The sequence below is a fragment of the Bos indicus genome, chromosome 11, assembly GCF_029378745.1.
Source record: "Bos indicus isolate NIAB-ARS_2022 breed Sahiwal x Tharparkar chromosome 11, NIAB-ARS_B.indTharparkar_mat_pri_1.0, whole genome shotgun sequence".
NCBI classification, from domain to species: Eukaryota; Metazoa; Chordata; class Mammalia; order Artiodactyla; family Bovidae; genus Bos; species Bos indicus.
Genome location: NC_091770.1, coordinates 25,729,641 through 25,756,666, shown reverse-complemented (window position 1 = coordinate 25,756,666; position 27,026 = coordinate 25,729,641). Strand labels below are relative to the sequence as shown.

Sequence of the window (27,026 nt, the reverse complement as noted above, 5' to 3'; positions counted from 1 at the left end):
CTTCTCACTGGTTTCTTACTCCAGATCTGTCCTCTCAGAAGCAGATGCATATTTTCTCGTAAGACCCAACAGAGCTCACTTGTTTTATTTCATTTAGGGAAACAGGTATAATAAGTGGTATAGTGGAACCATGACATAGTCACTCATCTGCTTAAGGTTAAACATTATCTAAAGAAGAATATTCCTATACAGAGGCTGAAATTAGCTTCATCTTTGTAAAACCTGAACAACAAAAAGATAAGAAAGTCATAGTCTGAACTTGAAGGACATAAATTTACTCACAATTCTGCCACTGACCACTTGGCTTACCTTAATGAGTCTGTAAGTGGGATGAATAACCTCTCTAAAAAGGTTGGTTTTGAGGATTAAACAGGAATGCTGTCTGTAAATTCTGAATCACTCTAAAAAACTCTGCTGGGTATCAGTAAAAGTAACTATAGTTTATACTGAGCATTTAATGTGTGTGTGGAGCAGTTATATTTTAGTCCTTGAGAAGCACATCTCTTTTGCTTCTTTTTGCAAAGAATAAAATGACATTTGTGAAAAATCAATTAGGTTCTTAGAAACACAAAAGCAATTTTGTGGATGACATTCTGAATCTTCGTGTATGTGCAGTGTCTTAGTTTGTGGGCTTTTGAAAACTAGTCCTTCGGATTCTTGATCTGAGTCAGTCTCCTAGTTCTGACATTTTCTCCTGACGGTAGACTCTGGCTTTTGAAGGTTGCAAGTTTGGAACTGTTTTGTGATCATCATTAGAACAGTGGGTGTCGTGTGCAGTGTCGGGTAGACTGTGCTAGTCAACAAACTAATTGCTGTGGGAGAAGAGGAGGCTATGAGTGGGAAAAAGTGTCTTCTAGTCTAGTGAAGAAGGTTATTTCATACCTAAATAGTAGCTAGTGTACTTAAAAATACATGAGCTATAGCAGTGGTCCCCCAACCTATTGGGTACACAGTCCCTGTGTTTTTGGTACCAGGGGCTGGTTTTGTGGAAGACAGTTTTTCCATGGACTGGGGTGGCAGTGGGGGATGGTTTCAGGGTAATTCAAGTGTATTACATTTATTGTGCAGTTTGTTTCTATTATTATTACATTGTGATGTATAATGAAATAATTATACAGCTCACAATGCAGAATCAGTGGGAGCCCTGAGCTTGTTTTCCTGAGCTCAGGCAGTAATGCGAGTGATGGGGAGTGGCTGTAAATGCAGATTAAGTTTCACTCGCTCGTCCTCTGCTCAACTCCTGCTGTGTAGCCCAGTTTCGAACAGGCCACAGACTGTTAACTGGACTGTGACCCAGTGGTTGGGGATCTCTGAGCTAGAGTACTTTAAGGTATAAAATGCTGTATATCAGTGTTCTCATTTATTCTTTAATGGTAAATCTGTGAGACAGGAATTATTATTGTCACTTACCAAGTGAGATAAGTGACGTTTGGAAAAGTTGAATCAGCAAACTATCCAAGTTTCCTTAGCCCAGAAGTGGTAGAGCCAGACTCGAATCCAGATCTGCTCTGGACAACCAAATCAGAATAGTTTTCCCCTTAGTACCAGCTTGAGTGAAGGCTTGGAGGTAAGGGAGTACAGAGAGAATTTGGGGAATGGTGAATTCACTAGTACGAGTGATGCATAAGATACCTGAGGGACAGAGGAATTGAATAATGGGAGATGAGTTGGAAAATCAAGTTGGGAATGAGTAATAGAGAGTTTTGAATGGTCGGCCAAGGTACCTGGAAGCCTGGCCAGAAGCCTTTTCCAGTGGAAAAAGACTAGAGCATATACTGAGCCCTTACTGTGTGTGTAGGAGACTATTTGCGGGACTAGGGACATAGATGTCCATAGACTGTCCTTCCTGTCTCCATTGTGGTTGCAGTCTGGTTGAGGGAAAGAAGCATTATTTCTAAAAATGTAATTGACACTGTAATTAGGATAATTCCTAAAGGATAAACTTGTTGCTCTTGAATGTGGATACTATACTACTCATTTATAATTAAGACTAGTTTATTGGATTTCAAAGGAATAAAGTAGCTAGGCCCTACAGGATAAATCCCCAAGGTTGTTTATCCTTGACTGAAGAAATGAATGCAGGGGTGCTGTCTAAAGACAGGGACTGGGGCTGTTTTTATGCTGATGAGCTATATGTTGTTGGAGCATAGCAATATATGAGAGTCTTGAGGATAACAGCTTTTCTTCCTAAGTTTTTTCTTTGGCCTTATGTAGAAGTTATAATTATTTGTTTTAATTAGAGGAAGAAGACTTTATCTTGGATGAAGTATTTCCCACATTGCTTTTTTTTTTAATTGCATTTTTACTAAAAGTTTTCATTTGTGATCAGTTGTATAAACAGAAAGGCAGAGTAACAATCTCAAAGGTGCAGATAAAAGACAGTAAAATAGTTGGGTCTTTGTTTTGAATTGTGTCTTTATAGTCAGATATTAAATACTTAGTTATCAAATTTATCAAGTAATGCATATTGGATATTTCTTTGGTCATTTTAAAACTTTAAAAAGTATACATACCTTTGATGCTTGAATGCTTCTGGTGAAGAAAATCAGTAGTCATACAGATTTAACATAAGTCAAGGCAGAATGGATCATGTTTTCACCAAAAAGAAGTTTTTTTTCTTGTCTGGACTACAGTTAGAATTGTACTTTTTGTTGTTGTTTTTAACTTAAAAAAAAATCAGGTATAATCGATGTATTACATTAGTTTCAGGTCTATAATACAGTGGTTCATTATTTGTATATATTGCGACATGATTACCACACTAAGTCTAGTTAACATTTTTCACCATATAAAATTATACAAAATTTTTTTCTTAGCAGCTTCCAAATATATAATAGAGTATTATATATTGTAACTATAGTCACCATATTGTACATTACATTCCATGACCTATTTATTTTATAACTTGAAGCTTGTACCATTTTTTCAACGCCTCCCCCCCTCCAGCTCTGGCATCTACCAATCTGTTCTCTGTATTGCTTGATTTTTTGTTTTACTTTTTTAAATTAATTGAATTTTATTCTATATACAATGAGATCATTTGTCTTTTTCTGTCTGAATTATTTATGTTTATCCATCCATAGATACTTAGGTTGTTTCTGTATCATGGCTATTGTAAACAGTGCTGCAGTGAATGTGGGAGTGCACGTATTTTTTTAATGAATGTTTCCAGTGTCTTCTGTACTTCTTGTTAACTTTATAAAGATAGGATTCATTGAAGTCATAAGCTCATGGTCAAGGGTGCCAATCTGAATTGTCAAGCAAAGTGAACATCTAGTATTGCTTAAAAATTTTTTTTCTCTCTAAAGCAGAAAAAAAAAAATTCACCCTTTAGAATGGTACTAGTGGTACTTTCAAGATAACCTGTTGTTCAGTTCAGTTTGGTCGCTCAGTCATGTCAGACTCTTTGCCACCTCATGGACTGCAGCATGCCAGGCCTCCCTGTCCATCACCAACTCCCGGAGTTTACCCAAACTCATGTCCATTGAGTCAGTGATGCCATCCAACCATCTCATCCTCTGTCGTCTCCTTCTTCTCCTGCCTTCAATCTTTCCCAGCATCAGGGTCTTTTCAAATGAGTCAGTTCTTCACATCAGGTGGCCAAAGTATTAGAGTTTCAGCTTCAACATCAGTCCCACCAATGAACACCCAGGACTGATCTCCTTTAGGATGGACTGGTTGGATCTCCTTGCAGTCCAAGGGACTCTCAAGAGTCTTCTCCAACACTGTTCAAAATCATCAGTTCTTCAGTGCTCAGCTTTCTTTATAGTCCAACTCTAACATCCATACATGACCACAGGAAAAACCATAGCCTTGACTAGACGGACCTTTGTTGGCAAAGTAATGCCTCTGCTTTTTAATATGCTGTCTAGGTTGGTCATAACTTTCCTTCCAAGGAGTAAACATCTTTTAATTTCATGGCTGCACTCACATCTGCAGTGATTTTGGAGCCCCCCAAAAATAAAGTCAGCCACTGTTTCCCCACCTGTTGTGAGTTAGTACAATTATGTTTACTGTAAATTTTTTTTTTTTTTTTTTAGAACTTCATGTCATCCATTTGCAATAGTCTTTTTGAAGCATTGTTTCCTGGCTCTTCCTACCCAACTAGATTTTCAGCTTTAACCATTTTAGGCTCAATAGCTGAAGTTTTTCCTGTGCCAGAAGGTAAGTGTTCAGTCGTGTTTGGGGAAAGTGTTTTCTTGCAAAGTATACTGTGTCAACATTTTGCTTTACTTGAAGCTTCAGGTTTATTGTCTTTTGTTTAGATTCTTATGGGAGGTGTTAGTCTTGTTAAGTGGCTTCCCTGGTGGCTCAGTGGTAAAGAATCTGCCAGCCAATGCAGGAGATGCAGATTTGATCCCTGGGTTGAAAAGAACCCCTGGAGAAGGAACCTGCTCCAATATTCTTGCCTGGGAAATCCCATGGACAGAGGAGCCTGGTGGGTTATAGTCCACAGGGTCGCAAAAGGATCAGACACGACTTAGCAACTAAACAAGTCTCATTATATAATTCTTATTTGGAGATAATTCAGTTTGCCAGTAAAGGGCATATGGGAGAGAAACTTTTTAGTGATTGTTATTTGCAGACCTGAAACTGCAGTTTTCATGGATCATGCTTATTATGAGAAGAGTTGCTAACGTCATCCCACTAATTTATGTGTTGCTGTTTTAGGATAGTGCCCAATCTGTTCTCTTAAGTTTAAGCAATTAAAATAATAATAGTTTCTTTTATGTATAACATTCCTCAGTGAGTCTCTGTGGTTAAAATGTGGTTCCCCTTATATGCTATCTGTTTCATTAATCTCAATCTGGTTTCGAAAACTCAATATAAGGATGTCATTTCCACGCATTCTGATTTAATTGTACCTTTTGTTTCTCCTACTGTGAAGTACTCAAGAAGATGAATATTTAACTTCCCTCTTCGAGTTGTTTCATTTTCATTTTGATAAGAAATGATTCTTATTATCCCCATAAATGGATGTATATGTGTTTTAATGATGATTTCTTGTTTGTGCTCAGTCTTCCTTGACTGTAGACAAACAGGAAAATGTCCTGCTCTTTTGGAGGGAATGGCCAAAGGACCAGACACTATAGATGGATTTTTTTTTTCTGTTTAAATTTTTAGGCAAAGTATTATTTGGCAGGGAGACAGTTATTTGCTGTTAATATAGCTTGCTTCATTTGAAAAAAACCCATTTCTTTTAAATTTTTGTTTTAAAAAAGTTGGAATTAACAGCAAAGTTTCAAGAATAGTTCAGCCATGTACTCTCTGCTGCTGCTGGTAAGTCACTTCAGTCCTGTCCAACTCTGTGCGACCCCATAGATGGCAGCCCACCAGGCTCTGCCGTCCCTGGGATTCTTCAGGCAACAACACCGGAGTGGGTTGCCATTTCCTTCTCCGATGCATGAAAGTGAAAAGTGAAAGTGAAGTCGCTCAGTCATGTCTGACCCTCAGCGACCCCATGGACTGCTGCAGCCTTCCAAGCTCTTCTGTCCATGGGATTTTCCAGGCAAGAGTACTGGAGTGGGGTGCCATTGCCTTCTCCGATGTACTCTCTACTTAGATTCATAATTTGCTATTTTGTCAAATTTGCTTTACCTCACTGTTCTTTAAATTTTCTAACTATAACACAAGCATCAAATTCCAGAATTAATGTTGATATGATGCTGTTATCTAATATATAGTTCTTATTCAGATTGTACCGGTAGTCCTAATAAGTGGCTTTTTATAGAAAATTTTTTTCCCCCACAATCCAGGAACTAATCCAAAATCACACAATGCAATTCATTGTTGTGCTCTTTCAGTTTGGAAATGTTCTTATTTCATGACATTAACATTTTGGAAGAATGTATTTCAGTTTGGGCTGTTTTATTGTTTTCTTATGACCTGATTCAGGTTGTGCATTTTTGGCAGGAAAATGCATAGGTGATGTAGTGTGTTTCTCAAGGCATGATAACAGGAGATGCATGATGTTGGTTTGTCCCATTATTCATGGTAATAAATTTGATCTCTTGATTAAGCTAAGTGTAGTAGACCGAAAAATGACCTCCAAAAGAGACCCACACCAAATCCGTAGAATTCATGAGAATGTGAACCTTACTTAGAAAAGGGGTTTTTGTAGATATGATTAAAGATCTTAAATTGATATAATCTTGGATTATCTGGATGGGCTTTAATGCCATTGCAAGTGGTATTGTAAGAGAGAGGCAGAGGGGAATGTGACAAAAAGAAAAGGAGTCATTGTGATGGTGGAGGTAGAGACGGGAGTGCTGGGGCTGTAAGCTGGGGAATGTGGGCAGCTGCCAGAAACTGGAAGAGACAAGGAATAAATTCTCCCTTAGATTCTTGAGAGTGATCATGGCCCTGTAGACACCTTGATTTTAGACTTCTGGCTCCCAGAACTGTGAGAAAATAGATTTCTGTGGCTTTAAGCCACCAAGGTCATGGTGATTTGTTATGACATCCACAGTAAATAAAGTCAGGAGTACCCATTAGTTTATGGAATTTCAGTGGTGCTACAACTGAATTTAGAAATGAAGTTTTACCTGAGAATGATTGATTATCCATTCACCAAAAAGTTTTCTGTACATCTACTGTATGTATAGTTATACCTAGATATATGGGAAATATCTAAGGCTGAATTATACTGCTAATTTTTCAATTGAGAGAATAGTTGAACATGTTCAAATGTACTTTGAAAGTGAAAAACCTGTGTCATCTTCATAATAAATGAGTCACATATAGTTAGACAGTGACTGATAGCACAGTAATGGTGTCAAACAGCTAAGAGGTAATGCCAGTAGAGCAAACCATACTGTACCCACTAACTGTAAAGGAGGCTAAAGAAACATGATGGGGGGCTTCCCTGCTGGTCCAGGGGTTAAGAGTTCACCTTCGCATGTAAAGGACAAGGGTTTGATCCCCAGTTGGGGAACTAAGATCCCATATGCCCAAGGGCAACTAAGCCTGCATACTGCAACAAAGATCCAATATAACCAAATAAATACATATTTTCAAAAAAGAAAGAAAAGAAGCATGACTGAAAAACACAGGATGGAAAATGTAAATTCATTCTTCATCTTTATCTCAAAAATATTAATGTAGGTTTTTGTATCATTTTATAGAAAGATTATGATTTGAGATTAGTTAAAATTGTTTTTGCCTTTCCTCAAGTGTGTCCTGGTTCAAGAAGAATAAGTCACATGCACCCTTCTCATTTGAAATAAAATGTCACTGTATTCATGGTGAAAAATTGGATTCCACAATTAGATTAAAAGGGTTTGTTCAACACGTATTTATTTAGTGCCGAGGATATGCAGTGTACAAAGCAGAGTTCTTCCCATTTTTGACCTTTGACTTTAGTGAAGGTAGACAGACGGTAATTCAATGAATAATACATAGAATTTCAGATGGAGATAAGTAGTAGGAAAAAAAATGTTTCAAGAAGAGAAGGGCAGGGAAATAGAGGGTATCTGGAGGTTGGGAGTAATAGTCATTTCATACAGTGGTATCAGAGAAGGCTTCCAGTTTGAGCAGAGCTGTTAAACAATCAATGAATCAAAGAAGAAATCATGAGGGCAATTAGAAATACTCTGAGAGGAAGAAAAAATATAACTTACCAAAACTAATAGGATGAAGCAAAAGCAGTGGTAATCAGGAGATTTATAACCTATAAATACCTACATTAGGAAAGAAAAAAAGATCTCAAATCAATTAACTTTATACCTCATCGTATTAGAAAAAGAAGAGCATACTTAACTCACATCTACAGAAGGATGGAGGTAATAGAGATTAGAACAGAGATAAATGAAATAGAGAATAGAAAAACAATACAGAATCAATGAAACCAAAAGTTGGTCTTTTTGATAAAGATCAACAAAATTGACAAAGTTTTAATTTTACTAAGAGTAAAAAATGATGTAAACCACTAAAATCAGAAATAAAAGTAGAGACATTTCTATGACCTGATAGAAATAAAGAAGATTATAAGACAATGTTGCAAACAGTTATATTGTGTTTCTAATAAATTAGATAACCTATATGAAGTAGACAAGTTTCTAGAAACATACAAATTGGTAACTCAAAAAGTAGACAACTTGCACAGACCTGTAAAAAATAGAGATGGAGTCAAAAGCTTCTTAAAAGTGGAGGACTGGCTTCATTGGTGTATTCTACTAAACATTTAAAGAAGAATTAATGCCGTTCCTTCTCAAACATTAAAAAAATTGGAGAGGAGGGAAATAGTTTCCTAACTCATTCTATGAAGCCAGTATCCTCTGGTACCAGTGATACCACAAGAAAACTACAGCATCTTTTACGAATATACATACAAAAAGTCTAAAGAAAATGCTGGAAAACCAAATCTAACAGCATATTAAAAATATTATATACTATGACTATGTAAGTGGAGTTTATCCCTGAAATGCAAAGGTGTTTCTCAATGTAAGACAATAAATGTAATATACCACATTAGAACAAAGAAAAATAAAAAACTCACGATAATCTCAGTGCAGAAAACGTATTGACAAAATTGCACACCCTTTTAGATAAACACTCAGCAAACTAGGAATAGAAGAGAACTTCCTTGGCGTGATGAAGAACGTTAAGAAAACCCCATAGCTAACACTGTTTTCAACGGTGAAAGACCAAAAGCTCCTCCCCTAAGTTCAGGAAGAAGACACAGATGCCCCTTTTCACTGCTGCTGAACATTCAGCATTCAACATTTTACCAGAAGTTTTAGCCAGAGGAATTAGGCAAAAAAAAAAAAAAAAAAAAAGAAATGAGATGTCTAAATTGGGAAAGAAGAGGCAGATTTGAGCAGAGGTGTGATTGAAGTGACAACAACTTCCCTTGCTTGACCTATGAATTTCACAGGGTTGGACTAAGTTGTGAGTTAAGATTAAATAAACTCACATGCTGATTTCTATTGAGCAACATTGAGCATTCTTCTTATTAAGCCTAGAAATATTTTCAATTATTTTGAGGGATTAATTTGTTAAATTAACCCCTGGGCTTCCCTTGTGGTTCAGCTGGTAAAGAATCCGCCTGCAATGCACGAGACCTGAGTTCAATCCCTGGGTTGGGAAGATCCCGTGGAGAAGGGAAAGGCTACCTATTCCAGTATTCTGGCCAGGAGACACAACCAAGCGACTTTCATTTCACTTCACTTCAATTTGTTACATGCTCTTCACATCCTACTATGAAATCTTCCCACAGGTTTAATCTTAATCTTAAAATTAAATGGATTTGGTGACCATGATCATTCTTTAGTGGTAGTTTTTCTTCTTATTTCCTGGTTAACCAGCCAGAATTCATCTTTTCTTTGAGAAGAGTTTTTAGGGAAATTAGTTCTTGATTTCTTGTACCTTCAAAAATATTTAGATTGCTGCTGGAATCAAGATTGCCAGGAGAAATATCAATAACCTCAGATATGCAGATGAAACCACCCTTATGGCAGAAAGTGAAGAGGAACTAAAAAGCCTCTTGATGAAAGTGAAAGAGGAGAGTGAAAAAGTTGGCTTAAAGCTCAACATTCAGAAAACAAAGACCATGGCATCTGGTCCCATCACTTCATGGGAAATAGATGGGGAAACAGTGAAAACAGTGTCAGACTTTATTTTTTTGGGCTCCAAAATCACTGCAGATGGTGACTGCAGCCAGGAAATTAAAAGACGCTTACTCCTTGGTGAAAAGTTATGACCAACCTAGAGAGCATATTGAAAAGCAGAGACATTACTTTGCCAACAAAGGTCCATCTAGTCAAGGCTTTTTCCAGTGGTCATGTATGGATGTGAGAGTTGGACTGTGAAGAAAGCTGAGCGCTGAAGAATTGATGCTTTTGAACTGTGGTGTTGAAGAAGACTCTTGAGAGTCCCTTGGACTGCAGAGAGATCCAACCAGTCCATCCTAAAGGAGATCAGTCCTGGGTGTTCATCGGAAGGACTGATGTTGAAGCTGAAACTCCAATACTTTGGCCACCTCATGTGAAGAGTTGACTCGTTGGAAAAGATCCTGATGCTGGGAGGGACTGGGGGCAGGAGGAGAAGGGGACGACAGAGAAGGGGACGACAGAGGATGAGATGGCTGGATGGCATCACCAACTTGATGCACATGAGTTTGCGTGAACTCCAGGAGTTGGTGATGGACAGGGAGGCCTGGAGTGCTCCAATTCATGGGGTCACAAAGAGTCGGACACAACTGAGCGGCTGAACTGAACTGAACTGATACTTGATACTGGAATAGGATTTTGATATGTAGATTTTCATTACTCCTCTTTTCCCTGAGGATTTGGTTAGCATTGCTCCACTATCTTCTGTCACTACACACGCCTGTGGCAAAGAATGAAGCCAGCCTGATTTTTTTCTCACTTTGTAGATGAATTGAACTTTTTACCTGAATGGCAAAAAGATTCTTTCTTTATTGTTGATGCCCAGGAATGCTATTAAGATATGTCATTATATTGATTATTCTGTGTCTGTTCACCTAAAGCATGGTAGGACTTTGGATTCTAGGATAAGAAGGCTTGAAGGATTTTTTAAAAAGATGGATTCTTAAATTATTTGTACTTGGTTAGTTGAAAAATAACTTAGTTATCTTTTATATAATATATAACTTTTTGAAAGAGAATAAAATAGGTTTAAACAAATTTTAAAAAATATTTATTTCCTTTTGTTTGTCCCTGGGTACTTTTTTGATTTCCTCTTTGATTTCCTGAGTGAGCCATTGGTCGTTTAGAATCATATTGTTTAGCCTCCATGTGTTTGAATTTCGCAGGTTTTTTCTAATAGTTGATTTCTAGCCTCATAATATTATGGTCAGAAAAGATGCTTGATACAATTTCAGTTTTCTTAAATTTACTGAGGCTTGCTTTACAGTCCAGCATATGATTTATCCTGGAGAATGTTCCCTGTACACTTGAAAAAAATGTGTATTCTGCTTCTAAAATGTGTATTCTGCTTCTTTTAGATAGAATGCTCTTTAAATAACAGTTTAGAACATCTGGTCTAATGTATCATTTAAAGCCTGTGTTTCCTTACTGATTTTCTGTCTGGATGGTCTGCTGTTGATGTAAGTGGGATGTTAAAGTCTTCCATTGTTGTTACTGTCAGTTTCTCCTTCTGTGTTAACATTTGCCTTATATAACAAGGTGCTCCTATATTGGGTGCATATATATTTGTACGGAGAAGGCAATGGCACCCCACTCCAGTACTCTTGCCTGAAAAATCCCATGGATGGAGGAGCCTGATAGGCTGCAGTCCATGGGGTCGCTAAGAGTCGGACACGACTGAACGACTTCACTTTCACTTTTCACTTTCATGCATTGGAGAAGGAAATGGCAACCCACTCCAGTGTTCTTGCCTGGAGAATCCCAGGGATGGTGGAGCCTGGTGGGCTGCCGTCTGTGGGATCGCACAGAGTTGGACATGACTGAAGTGACTTAGCAGCAGCAGCAGCATATATTTACAATTGTTAAATCTCCTTCTTGAATTGACCCTTTGATCATTATATAGTGTCATTCTTTGTCTCTTTTAACAGTCTATATTTTAAAGTCTATTTGTCTGGTCCTAGTATTGCTGCTCAGTCTTTCTTTTGGTTTCCATTTGCATGGAATACCTTTTTCTGTCCCCTCATTTTCAGTCTTTATGTGTCTCTGGATCTGTACGAGTCTCTTGTAGGCAGCATATATATGGGTTCTGTTTTTGTATCCATTCTGCCAGTTTATGTCTTTTGGTTGAAGCATTTAGATGAAGGTAATTATCAGTATGTCTGTTCGTTTTGTCATTTTATTAATTGTTTTGGATTTGTTTTTGTAGGTCTTTTCTCCCCCTTTTGTTTTTATGATAAAACTTTGAATAAAAACACTTCAGAAAGTAGGCAGAGAGGGAGCATGTCTCAACATAATACAGGCCACATATGACAAGTGCACAGCTAACATCATACTCAGTGGTGAAATGCATAAAGCATTCCCTCTGAGATCAGAAACAAGAGAAGGATGTCCACTCTCACCACTTTTATTTAACATAGTTTTGGAAATCCTAGCCATGGCAGTCAGAAAAAGAAAAAGAAGTAAAAAGAATCGAAATAGGAAAAGAACTAAGACTGTCACTATTTGCAGATGACATGATGTTACACATAGAAAATCCTAAAGATGCTACCTGAAAACTACTAGAAGTCATTAATGAATTTGGTAAACCTGCTGGGTACAAAATTAATGTAGAGAAATGTGTTGCATTTCTATACACTAATAATGAAATATCAGAAAGAGAAATTACAGAAACAGTCCCGTATATCATTGCATCAAAAGGAGTGAAATACCTGGGAATAAACCTATCTAAGTAAGCCAAAGACCTGTACTCTGAAAACTGTGTAAGACACGATGAAAGAAACTGAAGATGTTACAAACTAATGGAAAGATACACCATGTTCTTGGATTGGAAGAATCAATATTGTTGGAATGACCATACTACCCTACAGATTTAATGGAATCCCTATCAAATTACCAATGGCATTTTTCACAGTACTGGAACAAAAATTTTCAAATTTGAATGAAAACATGTAAGACCCCCCAATAGCCAAAGCAATCTTGATGAAGAATAACACTCCCTGACATCAGACTACTACAAAGCTAGTCGTTAAAACAATGTGGTACTGTCAAAAAAACAGACATATAGATCAATGGAGCAGAATAAAAAGAAGTAAACCATGCACTTACAGTCAGTTAATTTACAACAGAGGAAGCAAGGGTATATGTTGGAGAAAAGACATTCTCTTTAATACGTGGTGCAGGGAAAATTGGGACAGCTACATGTAAACATATAAAACTAGAACGTTGTCTAACGCCATATACAAAAATCAACTCAAAATTGATTAAAGACCTAAATGTAAGACTGGATATTATAAAACTCTTAGAGGCAAACAGAGGCAGAACACTCTTTGACATAAATTGCAGCAGTATTTTATGGCTCCATCTCCTGAGTAATGGAAATAAAAACAAATAAACAAATGGGACCTAATTAAACTTGAAAACTTTTGCAAGGCAAAGGAAATCATAAACAAAATGAAAAGATAGCCTTTAGACTGGGAGAAAAGATCTGCAAATAATGCTATAGACAAAGGATTAATTTTAAAGATACACGAACAGCTCATACTTTATTTTTTATCTTTTGCTCATACTCTTAATATAAAAAAAACCTCAATTAAATAAAATGGACAGAAGACTTAGATAGACGTTTCTTCAAAGGAGAAATACAGATGGCCATCTGACATGAAAAGTTGCTCAGTATCGCTAATTACTAGAGAAACACGAATCAGAACTACAATGAGTGGGAATTCCCTGGCTGTCCAGTGGTTAGGACTCTGTGCTTCCATTGCAGCAGGCCTGGGTTTGATCCCTGGTTGGGGAATTAAGATTCCACAGGCTCATGGCATGTGGTGCAGCCAAAAAACAACAAAACCTACAATGAAGTATCACCTTTCACCAGTCAGAATGTCCATCATTGAGAAAGTCTACAAATAATGAATGCTGGAGAGAGTATGGAAAAAAGGAATCCTCCTATATTGTTGGTGGGAATGTGAATTGGTGCAGCCACCATGGAGAACAGTATGCTGTTGCTGCTGCTTAGTTGCTTCAGTCTTGTCCAACTCTTTGTGATTCCATGGACTGTAGTCCGCCAGGCTCCTCTGTCCATGCCATTCTCCAGGCAAGAATACTGGAGTGGGTTGCCATGCCCTCCTCTGGAGGATTTCCCGATCCAGGGATTAAACCCGGGTCACCTGCATTGCATGGCTTCCCTCATAGCTCATTTGGTAAAGAATCCACCTGCAATGCAGGAGACCCCGGTTCAATTCCTCGGTTGGGAAGCTCTCCTGGAGAAGGGATAGGCTACCCGCTCCAGTATTCTTGGGCTTCCTTTGTGGCTCAGTTGGTAAAGAATCTGCCTTCAATATGGGAGACCTGGGTTCAGTCCCTGGGTTGGGAAGATCCCCTGGAGAAGGGAAAGGCTACCCACTCCAGTACCCTGGCCTAGAGAATTCTAGGCATGTTTACTGAATGGAGTTGCAAAGAGTCAAACACGACTGAGCAACTTTCACTTTTTGCACGCAGATTCTTTACTGCTGAACCACCAGGGAAGCCCAGAGAACAGTAAGAAGTTCCTTAAAAAACTAAAAACAGAATTACCATATGATCCTGCAATTCCCATTGCTGGGCATATATCTGAAAAGATGAAAACTTTAATTCAAAAAGATACATGCATGTTCACAGCAGCACTGTTTACAGTAGTAAGATATGGAAACAGCCCAAATGCCCATCAACGAAGGAATAAAAATGATGTGTATACATACACACACTCACACACACACACAGAGTGGAATACTACTCAGCCATCAGAAAGAATGTCATTTGCACCAGCATGGATGGACCTAGGCGTTATCATATTAAGTGAAGTCAGGCAGAGAAAGACAAGTGTATGATATGACTTACATGTGGAATTCTTCAAAAATGATACAAATGAATTTATTTACAAAACAGACTCATAGACATAGAAAACAAACTTATGGTTACCAAAGGGGCTCATGGGGTGGGGAGGGGGGAGGTAAATTACTAGTTTGGGATTAACATATACACACTATTATATATCAAATAGATCACCAACAAGGACCTTCTGTGTAGCACGTATCTTTTAATAACCTATAATGGAAAATAATCTAAAACAAGTGTGTAGGTGACAATCACTTTGGTGCACACCTGAAACTAGCAGAACATTGTAAATGAACTATTCTTCAATTTTTAAAAATGGTTATTTAAAAAATATGTCTTCTCTGTTTGTAGAATTGTAATACTTATTATTTTATCATTTTTGTAAATTACTAGAAATATTTCTTATGCTATTGTGAGTGAAGTATAAGTGAGTTCTTTTTATACTAATTTTCTGTTAATTTGGCTAAATAACTTTAAAATGTTGATTTCCTTTTCTTACTGTTCACTTAAAAAAATTTTTTTTTTTTAATTTTTAGGTAGAGTCCAAACAGTGTATCAGCTGAGTCATGATATTGATGTTGGTCGTTTCCAAACACTAATGGAATGTTTAACTGGCACTTTTGAAGAAGTGAAAATTTTAGCATTTGATCTTCTGATGAAGTTACCAAAAACATTTGTACAATTTCAGGTATTTGGACTTTTCTTCTGTAAGTGTAAATGTGATGTATGCATGAAAAATTTCTGTCTTAGCAGCAGATAAAGCAGTCTGTGGATTGTCCAGGTTCTTTGCTTCTGCCTTCTTGCATCTTCTGTTTCAGTTATTACTACCTCTCCAGATGTAGGTGGTGGGATGGCAAAGGTATGGATGGGTAGTGGGGCTGGAGGAAATGTTGTAAGAGAAAGAAAATCCAAATCAGTGAGCTTTGCTTTTTTAAAAACTTGTTTTGATAACAAGGGAAGTGTAGGAAGCAGTAGGTTTTATTGTTTACAAGATTATCGATAGATTTCAGTAAACTGTGGTCTCCCCAGTTCCCCTGGACCTGTTAATATTCGATCAAAACACATCACTTACAGTAACTTGATTTTTTTTTGAGATAATCTCTCTGCTTCGTGGACTGGGACGTGCCTGTAAGTGAGGTAGAGAACATGTTTCTGATGTTCCAATAAGCAATAGCTAAACTGAGACTGAAACTCAGAGTACTTGAGGTTAACAACAGTTCTCTCCCTGGGCGTTCTACCCCAACCCCCACGCTTTTCCTCATGCCTTGCTTGTCCTACCTCGGGGTGAAAATCAAAGATGGGCTCAGGAATGAAGGCACAGCTTGGGAATGGGTCTTCAGGGGGACCCCATAGCCCAGGTATTTGACTCTACCTTTGAGACCTAATCTTGGGCAGTGAAGTCGCCAGTAGCGGTGGGGTGCCTGGCTCTAGAGCTTTACTGTGGCTCCTGTGGGAGCTCTATAGAGGCCACGGGAGCCTTCAGGGGTAGCAGCTGAGCCATCATCTGGGCTCCAGCTATTAGACTCTTGTAGATGCAGTGGGATTCTGTAGGAGCTCGTGTCAGAGAGCCCAGGGGGTTTCCACTGCTTTTGGAGGACATTGCAAAACCTCAGACATCTCTTCTGATTTGGCTTCAAATTGAGAGTTGCTCTGTAGTGTCTGCTTGTCCTGGCAGTCTTTCAGGGGCCTTGATGAACAGAAGCTTCTTCAATGCTTAGGCTGCTCATTTTTGTACTTTATGAGTTTTTAAAGAAGATGCTTTCTCTTTCTCTTTCTCTCCTTCTACCAACCCTTGCCTCTTACCTTTCATCACACTGTAGCTTTGTATCATATATATAACTGTGCCTCAGTCTTAACTATTTTCAGAGTATCTGGAGTGGGGAAAGGTATATATTATTGTACTTATGTGAAATACCTGGTTCTCACATGAACTGTGTAACTATTTTGATAAACATGTGCATGGTATAGAGACACAAACTATAGAATTCAGGAAACTTAGGACATATGGCTTGCTCTAGGATTCTGGTGGTTATATATTTGGTCTGGCTTGTATATTAGTAAACTGGTCCTAAGAATAGGCATTTGAGACTTTAAAATATTAATTATGCATTATACTTTCAAAGTCTTTGAGTAGAACCTATGTAGTATACAATTAACGTTTTAATATAGTTAACTTGAAAACATTGTTTGAATGCTGGCCTAATCTCTCTAAGGACCTACCTGTATATTCGTATTTTGATGGCATGCATATCTTTCAAATATATGACTTTACTACTCACCTAGTCTCTTGCACTTCTTTCTTTTGGAGCTACATATCCAAGGTCTTTTTGCTGTGTTTTGACTGTCCTGAAATGAAAGAACAAAGGTGCTGTTTTAAATTCCAAAGGCTATTTATTTTGTTTCTTACTAATTGGCTAGTTAGGCAGTTTAGGGACTTATTGTCAGTTACAAAAAATGATTTAGATGCCTGATTGATTTCTTTCTAATGTTTATTTAGATTTGAGCTTCTGACCAGTGTCTTTCAGTTTTTTAGGTCATAAAAAATTAAGCATGAAACAGCAAAGAATTTAAGTAAAAGTAAGCTATATTTGAATCTATTACCTGATGTTTGAAGACATTATTAAATATTGATATATCTATGATCAAATTCAAAATTACATTTATGATTTTTTCCCTTATATTAAACAGTTATGAGATAATTTTATTAGATTGAATATTATTGAGCAACAAAACCCTGAGTGGTGAAACAAACAACTTGTTACCCGTGGAGCTGGGACTAGGATCCATGTCTCTGTCCTCAGCCCCGTGCCCTTCCATGCGTTATTACAGTGACCTGCCCTTTGTCCTGTCTTCTTGAGGACAGGCTGTGTGAGTGGATATTTAGATGAGACACAGCTGTGGGAGCTGATGCAGAGTTTCTGAGGTTGATCTTATCACTTTGCTTTTCACACATACATGTGGAGCTTTGCCAGGAACAGCCTGATGAGTTTGTATTTTCATTGTTGTTCAGTTGCTAAGTTGTATCTGACTCTTTGCAACCCCCATGAACTGCAGCCTGACAAGCTTTCCTGTGTTTCCCTATCTCCCAGAGTTTGCTTAAACTCATGTCCATTGAGTCGGTGATGCCATCCAACCATCTTATCCTCTGTCACCTGCCCCCCCCCCCAACCCCCTGCTTCTCCTCCTGCCCTCAATCTTTCCCAGCATCAGGGTTTTTTTTCCAGTGAGTTGGCTCTTCCTATCAGGTGTTCAAAGTATTGGCACTTCGGCTCAGCATCAGTCCTTCCAATAAATATTCAAGGTTGATTTTCTTTAGGGTTGACTGGTTTGATGTCCCTGCAGCCCAAGGGATTCTCAAGAGTCTTCTCTAGCACCACAATTCAAAAATATCAATTCTTTGCCACTCAGCCTTCATGTGTATGTGTGTTTTTCTCCTTTGAACTAGCTCTATAGGAATCAGCTGGGGAGAAGGGCAGGAGGTTGATGCCCAGTAAAATAAACCTTTCTTGCCATGTAAAAGAACTTGGGCTATACAGAAATAATGACGATGATCTGGTTATGGTCATAGCAGAATTTCTACAGGAAAAAGTATACTTTTGCTGAAGAAAAAGTTTTTCTTTTTGAATTTCCCAACTGAAATTACTTTCAAGACTTTCATCACTAGAACTGATTAAAGTGAAGTTGCTCAGTTGTGTCCGACTCTTTGCGACCCCATGGACTGTAGCCTACCAGGCTCCTCCATCCATTGGATATTCCAGGCAAGAATACTGGAGTGGGTTGCCATTTCCTTCTCCAGGAGATCTTCCCGACCCAGGGATTGAACCCAGGTCTCCCGCATTGTAGGCAGACGCTTTACCGTCTGAGCTACCAGGGAAGATCTCTAGAAGTGATTAATAATCATTTAATTAATAAAAACGTCAGCCTGTCTTCAGGGAATTAGCGTTCATATTGAGTTACAGTTGTGTGGCAAGCTCTGTCTTTAAATATGTGTTTTTCCTTCAAATTAAAGAAATGTTTCAGCGACAATGACTGAGTCTCTGCTTTATCCTAGGGTTCAGTGAAACTGCAAGGCTTATTCCAAGCAGCTCTGGAGCTTAGTACCAGCACCAAACCGTATGACTGTGTAACAGCTTCCTACCTACTGAACTTCTTAATCTGGCAGAATGCTTTGCCGTCATCACTGTCTGCTTACTTAAAAACTCAGCGGGTTGCATGTGGAGATGGAGATAAGTCTGCTGCTGTGGTAGAAAGTAACACATTAATAGGTTCGTATTGAGGAAATGACCTTTTGCTTTTCCTTATCAAAACCAGTATCTTACTCTCTCACTGTTCATATGGTTAGGATATCTAATGGTTAAACACTTACTCTGTGGTTTTTTCTTTTACTTAAGAGTTTACCAGCTTAATAGTTTACCAGCATATAAGTATATCATGGATTTCTCCTTTGCACATAAATAGTTTATTCAACTATATTATTTCTAAACAGAGGATTCATGTTAAATAAGTACATATGAAAATGTACATTACTAGAGCTTTTATATAAATAAGACTTTGCTTTGTTTACCAAAAATGTACTTTTTTCTCTGCAGAAATTTTACTATGACTATAGCCAGATCAGGCTTCCCTTATGGCTCAGTTGGTAAAGAATCCGCCTGCAATGTGGGAGACCTGGGTTTGATCCCTGGGTTGGGAAGATCCCCTGGAGAAGGGAAGAGCTACCCACTCCAGTATTCTGGCCTGGAAAATTCCATGGACTGTATAGTCTATGGAGCTGCAAAGAGTCAGACATGACTAAGTGACTCACTTCACATAGCCAGTTCATCTTTGTTAATTTTATGTAGAGCAAAGTTCCTCTGTCTGTTGGGGTTTATATTTTAACTGGCTAACACACTCTTGCCTTTTACTCTTTCCATATAGCCAGTTCCAAAACCTAGGATCTGAGTTGTTTTAGATCTTTAGACCTAATGATTTTACTTCTTTTTTTTTTTTTCTTTTTAAATTTTATTTTATTTTTAAACTTTACATAATTGTATTAGTTTTGCCAAATATCAAAATGAATCCGCCACAGGTATACATGTGTTCCCCATCCTGAACCCTCCTCCGTCCTCCCTCCCCATACCATCCCTCTGGGTCATCCCAGTGCACTAGCCCCAAGCATCCAGTACTGTGCATCGAACCTGGACTGGCGACTCGTTTCTTACATGATATTTTACATGTTTCAATGCCATTCTCCCAAATCTTCCCACCCTCTCCCTCTCCCACAGAGTCCATAAGACTGTTCTATATATCAGTGTCTCTTTTGCTGTCTTGTACACCAGGTTATTGTTACCATCTTTCTAAATTCCATATATATGCGTTAGTATACTGTATTGATGTTTTTCCTTCTGGCTTACTTCACTCTGTATAATAGGCTCCAGTTTCATCCACCTCATTAGAACTGATTCAAATGTAGTCTTTTTAATGGCTGAGTAATACTCCATTGTGTATATGTACCACAGCTTTCTTATCCATTCATCTGCTGATGGACATCTAGGTTGCTTCCATGTCCTGGCTATTATAAACAGTGCTGCGATGAACATTGGGGTACACGTGTCTCTTTCCCTTCTGGTTTCCTCAGTGTGTATGCCTAGCAGTGGGATTGCTGGATCATAAGGCAGTTCTATTTCCAGTTTTTTAAGGAATCTCCACACTGTTCTCCATAGTGGCTGTACTAGTTTGCATTCCCACCAACAGTGTAAGAGGGTTCCCTTTTCTCCACACCCTCTCCAGCATTTATTATTTGTAGACTTTTGGATGGCAGCCATTCTGACTGGTGTGAAATGGTACCTCATAGTGGTTTTGATTTGCATTTCTCTGATAATGAGTGATGTTGAGCATCTTTTCATGGGTTTGTTAGCCATCTGTATGTCTTCTTTGGAGAAATGTCTATTTAGTTCTTTGGCCCATTTTTTGATTGGGTCATTTATTTTTCTGGAGTTGAGCTGTAGGAGTTGCTTGTATATTTTTGAGATTAGTTGTTTGTCAGTTGCTTCATTTGCTATTATTTTCTCCCATTCTGAAGGCTGTCTTTTCACCTTGCTAATAGTTTCCTTTGATGTGCAGAAGCTTTTAAGGTTAATTAGGTCCCATTTGTTTATTTTTGCTTTTATTTCCAATATTCTGGGAGGTGGGTCATAGAGGATCCTGCTGTGATGTATGTCAGAGAGTGTTTTGCCTATGTTCTCCTCTAGGAGTTTTATAGTTTCTGGTCTTACATTTAGATCTTTAATCCATTTTGAGTTTATTTTTGTGTATGGTGTTAGAAAGTGGTCTAGTTTCATTCTTTTACAAGTGGTTGACCAGATTTTCCAGCACCACTTGTTAAAGAGATTGTCTTTAATCCATTGTATATTCTTGCCTCCTTTGTCAAAGATAAGGTGTCCATATGTGCGTGGATTTATCTCTGGGCTTTCTATTTTGTTCCATTGATCTATATTTCTGTCTTTGTGCCAGTACCATACTGTCTTGATAACTGTGGCTTTGTAGTAGAGCCTGAAGTCAGGTAGGTTGATTCCTCCAGTTCCCTTCTTCTTTCTCAAGATCACTTTGGCTATTGGAGGTTTTTTGTATTTCCATACAAATTGTGAAATTATTTGTTCTAGCTCTGTGAAGAATACCGTTGGTAGCTTGATAGGGTTGCATTGAATCTATGAATTGCTTTGGGTAGTATACTCATTTTCACTATATTGATTCTTCCAATCCATGAACATGGTATATTTCTCCATCTATTAGTGTCCTCTTTGATTTCTTTCACCAGTGTTTTATAGTTTTCTATATATAGGTCTTTAGTTTCTTTAGGTAGATATATTCCTAAGTATTTTATTCTTTCCATTGCAATGGTGAATGGAATTGTTTCCTTAATTTCTCTTTCTGTTTTCTCATTATTAGTGTATAGGAATGCAAGGGATTTCTGTGTGTTGATTTTATATCCTGCAACTTTACTATAGTCATTGATTATTTCTAGTAATTTTCTGGTGGATAGACCTAATGATTTTAAACAAATATTTGTTGGAGGTTATTTTATCCTATTGAGTCTTCATTTTGGAATTGTACTATAAATAAAGACAGATAGGAATTTTATTAAGTAAAACAAAGGTCAGATCTAGAAAGAAAGGTGAACAGTGTTCTAAAATGGTGGAAAAAGCCACGAAAAAGAGAACTAATAATGGGAGAGAATTAGGAGCCATAGATAGTTCTGGTAGAGATGTAGCCATAGAGCTTGGCACAGAGAGATGACGTTGCCATGGAAGGTGACATGTGCCCAACTCTAATTGTTTCAGGGCCGGGTTCCAGAGGAGACCCTGATAAGATGATAAGACGAGGTCTACAACTGGGGTGAACTGGGGAGTTCATGCTTCATGAAGAGGCTTTTAAATCCAAGACATTTTAAAATTTCATAAAATATTTAAAACATAAAAAGTGTATATATAGAATACATATATACATAGAATCTAAATAGTAATAGTATAAAAATTTCACAAGGTATCCCAAGCTTGTGATATCACAAGCTTGGTGATAACACCTAGCTTAAGTAGTGTAGTGCACTCATAGTGTTGAAGCCTCTTGCTTATCCTAGTTCCCTCCTCCCACCTTCTAATTATTGCCCTATGTTTAATATTAATCTTTTGTCTTGCTTTTACCAAGATTTTACTACCTATTTATATATTATATTTTCTTTTATTAATACATGATTATGAATATTATATAGTCCTATATATATTATACAAATTTACTACAATGTATTAAAGCATTCTCCTATTGATGAACTTCTTTTTTCTATATAAGTAATGCCAATGTGAAATGCTTGTTATTCTTGTTATGTTATTAGATATAACTTCTAATGCATATGTCTAAGAGTTTATGATAAACAGAAAAGTAGCCTAGTCATAAAATATATGCATCTTCAACTTTACTAGGTGATGTCAAGTAGATTTTCAGTTTACACTCCCACCCACCAATAAATGAGAATTGTAGTGCATCACTATAACTTGCTATTATCAGATTTAAAAAATTTGCAGAATATCAAATGGTGTCTCATGTGGTTTCATCTCGCATTTTCCTGATTACTAATGTAATTGGGCATCTTTTTACATGTTTATAAGCCATTCACTTCCACCCCTGCTATGAAATGCATTTTCATACCATTTGTTCAGTTTTATGTGGGGTTGTTTGTCTTTCCCCAAATGATTTTTGGGAATTCTTTAAATTTTCTAAATATGAATAATTTACTGGTTATACACAATTCTGAAACTTAAAATATAACCCTCTCCTGAATGGTGAGGGGAGACATCCACCCTGCTAGATAACTGGATGTCCACATGCAAAAGAACAAAATTTGACGCAGTACCTCATACTATATGCAAAAATTAGCTTAAAATGGATTAAAGAGCTACATACGAGAGTTAAACAATAAAACTCTTAGAATAAAACCTAGGTGTAAATCTTTGTGATCTTGAGTAAAGTAGATAAATTGGATTTTGAAACTTTGACACACAAATTTGAAACTTTTGTGTGTCAAGGATGCCAACAAGAAAGTTAGAAGACAACCTGTAGAGTGGGAAAAATATTTGCAAATAATTTTATTTGTTAAGGGCCTTGTATCTAGAATATATAAGGAACTTTTACAACTCACTAATAAAAGGATATAACCAAATTAAAAAAGACAAAGAATCTGAATAGATATTCCTCCAAAAAACATGAATATAAACAATAAGTGGATGAAAAGATGCTTAGCATCTTTAGCTGTTGCTGCTGCTGCTAAGTCGCTTCAGTCATGTCTGACTCTGTGCGACCCCATAGACGGCAACCCACCAGGCTACCCCATCCCTGGAATACTCCAGGCAAGAATACTGGAGTGGGTTGCCATTTCCTTCTCCAATGCATGAAACTGAAAAAGTGAAAGTGAAGTCGCTCAGTTGTGTCCGACTCTTAGCGTCCCCATGGACTGCAGCGCACCAGGCTCCTCCGTCCATGGGATTTTCCAGGCAAGAGTACTGGAGTGGGGTGCCATTGCCTTCTCCCTTTAGCTGTTAGGAACATGCAAATCAAAATCACAATGAGGAAGTACTGCACACTCAGTAAGATGGCTATAATTAAAAAAAAAAATAGGTGATAACTAGTGTTGATGAGGATTCAGAAAAAATGGATCTCTCCTACAGACTGTTGATGGGAATGTAAACTGGTCTGGCCCCTTTGGAAAAAGATGTCTAGTTTCTCGAAAGGGTAAACATAGAATTTCCATATGACTCCACAGTTCCTCTCTTGGACATTGTCTTAGTCAGCTCAGGCTGCTTTAACAAGATACCATGAGCGGATAACTTAAACAACAGGCATTTATTTCTCACAGTTCTGGCAGCTGGGAAGATCAAGATTACAGGGTCAAGTGATTTGGTTCCTGGTGAGAACCCTCTTCCTGATTTGTAGAAAGCAGTCTTCTCAGTCTGCTCTCTCATGCAGGAGAGAGCAAGCTCTGGTCTCTCCTCCTCCTGTTATAAGGACACTAATCCCATCATGGGGGTCCCACTGTCATGACTTTAGCTAAACCTGATTACTTCCTAAAGATGCTACCTCTGAATACCATTGCAATGAGGGTGAGGGTTTCAACATGAGTTTGGGGCAAGGGCAGGGAGACACAGACATTCAGTCCATTATGGGCATTTAGTGAGGAAAAGTAAAAACTGTGTCCGGACAAAAATTGTGTGTGAATGTTCATAGCAGCATGATTCATAATAGCCAAAAAGTGGAAACAACTCACATGTCTATCATCCGATAAACGGATAAATAAAATGTGGTTTATCCATGCAATGGACTGTTATTCAGCTGTTTAAAGTAATGAAATATACATGCTATAACATGGATGAACTTTGAAAGAAGCCACATATTGTATGATTAGATTTATATGGTTGTGTCCAGAATAGGCAGAAAACAGGCAAGTGATGGCCTAGGCTGAGGGAGGTGAGAGGCACAGGGAAGGGAGTGTCTGGCAGTGGGTAAAGCTTTTCTGAGGGGGGCAGATTAAAATGTTCCAAAACTCACTGCGGTGGTGGGTTTTGCACATAGCTGTGAATATCCTAAAAACCATTGACTTGTACACTTTGAATGTATAAATTGTATGGTGTGTGAGTCATAGCTCAATAAAGCCATTATTTTATTTTATTTTTTAAATTTTATTTTATTTTTAAACTTTACAATATTGTATTAGTTTTGCCAAATATCGAAATGAATCCGCCACAGGTATACCTGTGTTCCCCATCCTGAACCATCCTCCCTCCTCCCTCCCCATACCCTCCCTCTGGATCGTCCCAGTGCACCAGCCCCAAGCATCCAGTAGCGCATGGCATATGGGCCTGGGATTTGCTAACCCAGATATAGGATGCCTAGGAGGAATGATCCAGAATGAATGCTGTAAATGGATCCAGGAAGTCAGGGCAGAGACACGGTTCTGCCTTAACTGGAAATGGAGAACAGGCTGGATAAGCTTGGATAATCTCTTTTTTCATTCAGAAACCTCTAGTATAAAATTCAGTTGAGTTGGATGTCTTTGTGGGAACTGTTCTGCTGTGCACAGATTTGTAAATGTGTTTTTAAACTGGTGTTATTTTGGTGGGTTTTGTTTTGTTTTGCATTTTTTAGTTATCAAATGCTTGTTGGAAAATCTTGAGGAAGAAGTATCTCGGGCTGAAAATTCTCTGCTTCAGGCAGCAGCGTCATTTCCAATGTATGGGCGGGTCCACTGTATAACAGGAGCTTTGCGAAAGCTGCCTCTGAAGTAAGTATATCCCCCTGTCGTCTCCTGAATACTCACTTCTGAGCTTTAAACTCCTGTTGGAATGTGTCTTGGGAAAGGAACATATTGCCTTAAAGATAATTAAAAATGAAAACATGTATACATATACTTTGTGTCTTACATATTTCATGGATGGCATGATTTTGAAACCCAAATTCCTTTGATCCCTTTTGTCTGTTTCCATCTTGAAAATGTGGTTTTGGCTTTTCGTATAAATTCCTCTCACATCCTTGTTGCAGCAGCCTGCAGTTGGTGAGTGAGTGGAGACCCGTGGTGGAGAAGCTCCTTGTGACCTCCTATAGGCTCTCGGCCGTGGTGTCTCCAGTCATTCAGAGCTCCTCCCCAGAAGGCCTCATCCCCAATGACACTGATGCAGGTCAGTAAACGGAAAAAGCTAGAATTACTGTGTTTTTTCCCTTACTCATTTCTTCAGAGAGATAGGTTAAATGGGGGACAAAGACATTATTATTATGACTGGTGGTATTTCCGCCTATTGGGTAATATTTTTTAACTATAAAAAAATAACCTAGGTAAATAAATAGGTGGTCAGCAAGATGCTTCCTTCTCCGGGGTAAATTGGATTTTATAATATTGTCATTTCAGAATATAGCCTACCAGGTTTGTATTCTGGTTGGGACTGGGGAAGCGGGCCGTATAAATTAGAGAGCAGTTGATGGGGTTCAGTAGAGAAGGCAGCTTATTGGGAATCTGGGATAGGCAAAGACCACTGGACACAAAGGCCATTTAAATGAAAAAAAAAAAAAAAATTGGAAGAGACGCTCAGAATGTCCAGAATTGAACTCATGAAATTTCATCTTTCTTTCCCTCCCCTCTTTTATCTTTGCAAACTGTTCTACCAGAGACCTGTTTGTGCAAGTCAGGAGCTAGGGCTGCCCGACATCTCCCCTTTACTCCTATCTAGCCTATCTCCACGTTCTTTCAGTGGTGCCCCTTAAATATCTGTTACATCTCTTCTTCTTTTATCTGCATCTTCTTACCTTACTGCAGGCTTTTATCCTCTCTTGTTTCCCCACATCTGCTCTCATCTCCTTCCATTTCCTTTTTACTACTTCCAAAGTAATCTTTTCTAGTCATATCATTTATCATGTTACTCATTATCTTTACTTAACCCTTGTGCTCTGCCCATCCCCCTTCCTTTTTATTTAAAACATGTTAGTGGCTAGATTCTATAATAATTTCGTTCCTACTGCCCTGCCAGTCTTGTCTCTTAGCACTCTCCCCTTCCCATAGATTTCTCCTTCATTGGAGTTGTTGCAATTTAACCGGGAGTTTTGGCTATGATTTCCTCCCTTGCACTCGGCACAGTGCCTGGTAGAAGTAGATATCCAATGAATAGTTGTCATAATGAATAAACAATTGCTGCAAGTATAGGAACTAAATTCAACGCCTGCAATGTCCTAGTGGCATATGTATGCAACAGTCCCCTCTTATCTTAGGGGTAGATGTTCGAAGACCCCCAGTGGATGCCTGACAATGCAGATAGTACCCATACTTATGATAACATGTTTTTTCCTAAACATACACACTTATAAAATTTAACTTACAAATTAGGCACAGTAAGAGGTTAACAGTGATAACCAGTAATAGTAAGCATTAAGTCACTCAGTCGTGTCCAACTCTTTGCAACCCCATGAACTGTAGGCCGCTAGGCTCTGCTGACCGTGGCATTTCCCAGAAAGAATACTGGAATGAGTTGTCAT

General features: G+C 38.1%; 1 protein-coding gene across 5 annotated transcripts in view; it reads left to right on the top strand.

Annotated features, from left to right (window-relative positions):
* Positions 1-27,026, top strand: part of THADA (THADA armadillo repeat containing) — a 334,979-nt gene that overhangs the window by 22,085 nt on the left and 285,868 nt on the right. For 4 of the 5 annotated variants that reach the window (XM_070798568.1, XM_070798569.1, XM_070798570.1 and 1 more), the window contains 5 exons: positions 4,041-4,164; positions 15,017-15,168; positions 18,532-18,745; positions 25,152-25,287; positions 25,545-25,681. In XM_070798568.1, coding sequence (XP_070654669.1) covers positions 4,041-4,164; positions 15,017-15,168; positions 18,532-18,745; positions 25,152-25,287; positions 25,545-25,681 — 763 coding nt within the window. The remainder of the gene's footprint in view (positions 1-4,040; positions 4,165-15,016; positions 15,169-18,531; positions 18,746-25,151; positions 25,288-25,544; positions 25,682-27,026) is intronic. The other variant, XM_070798571.1, reaches the window with a different exon arrangement.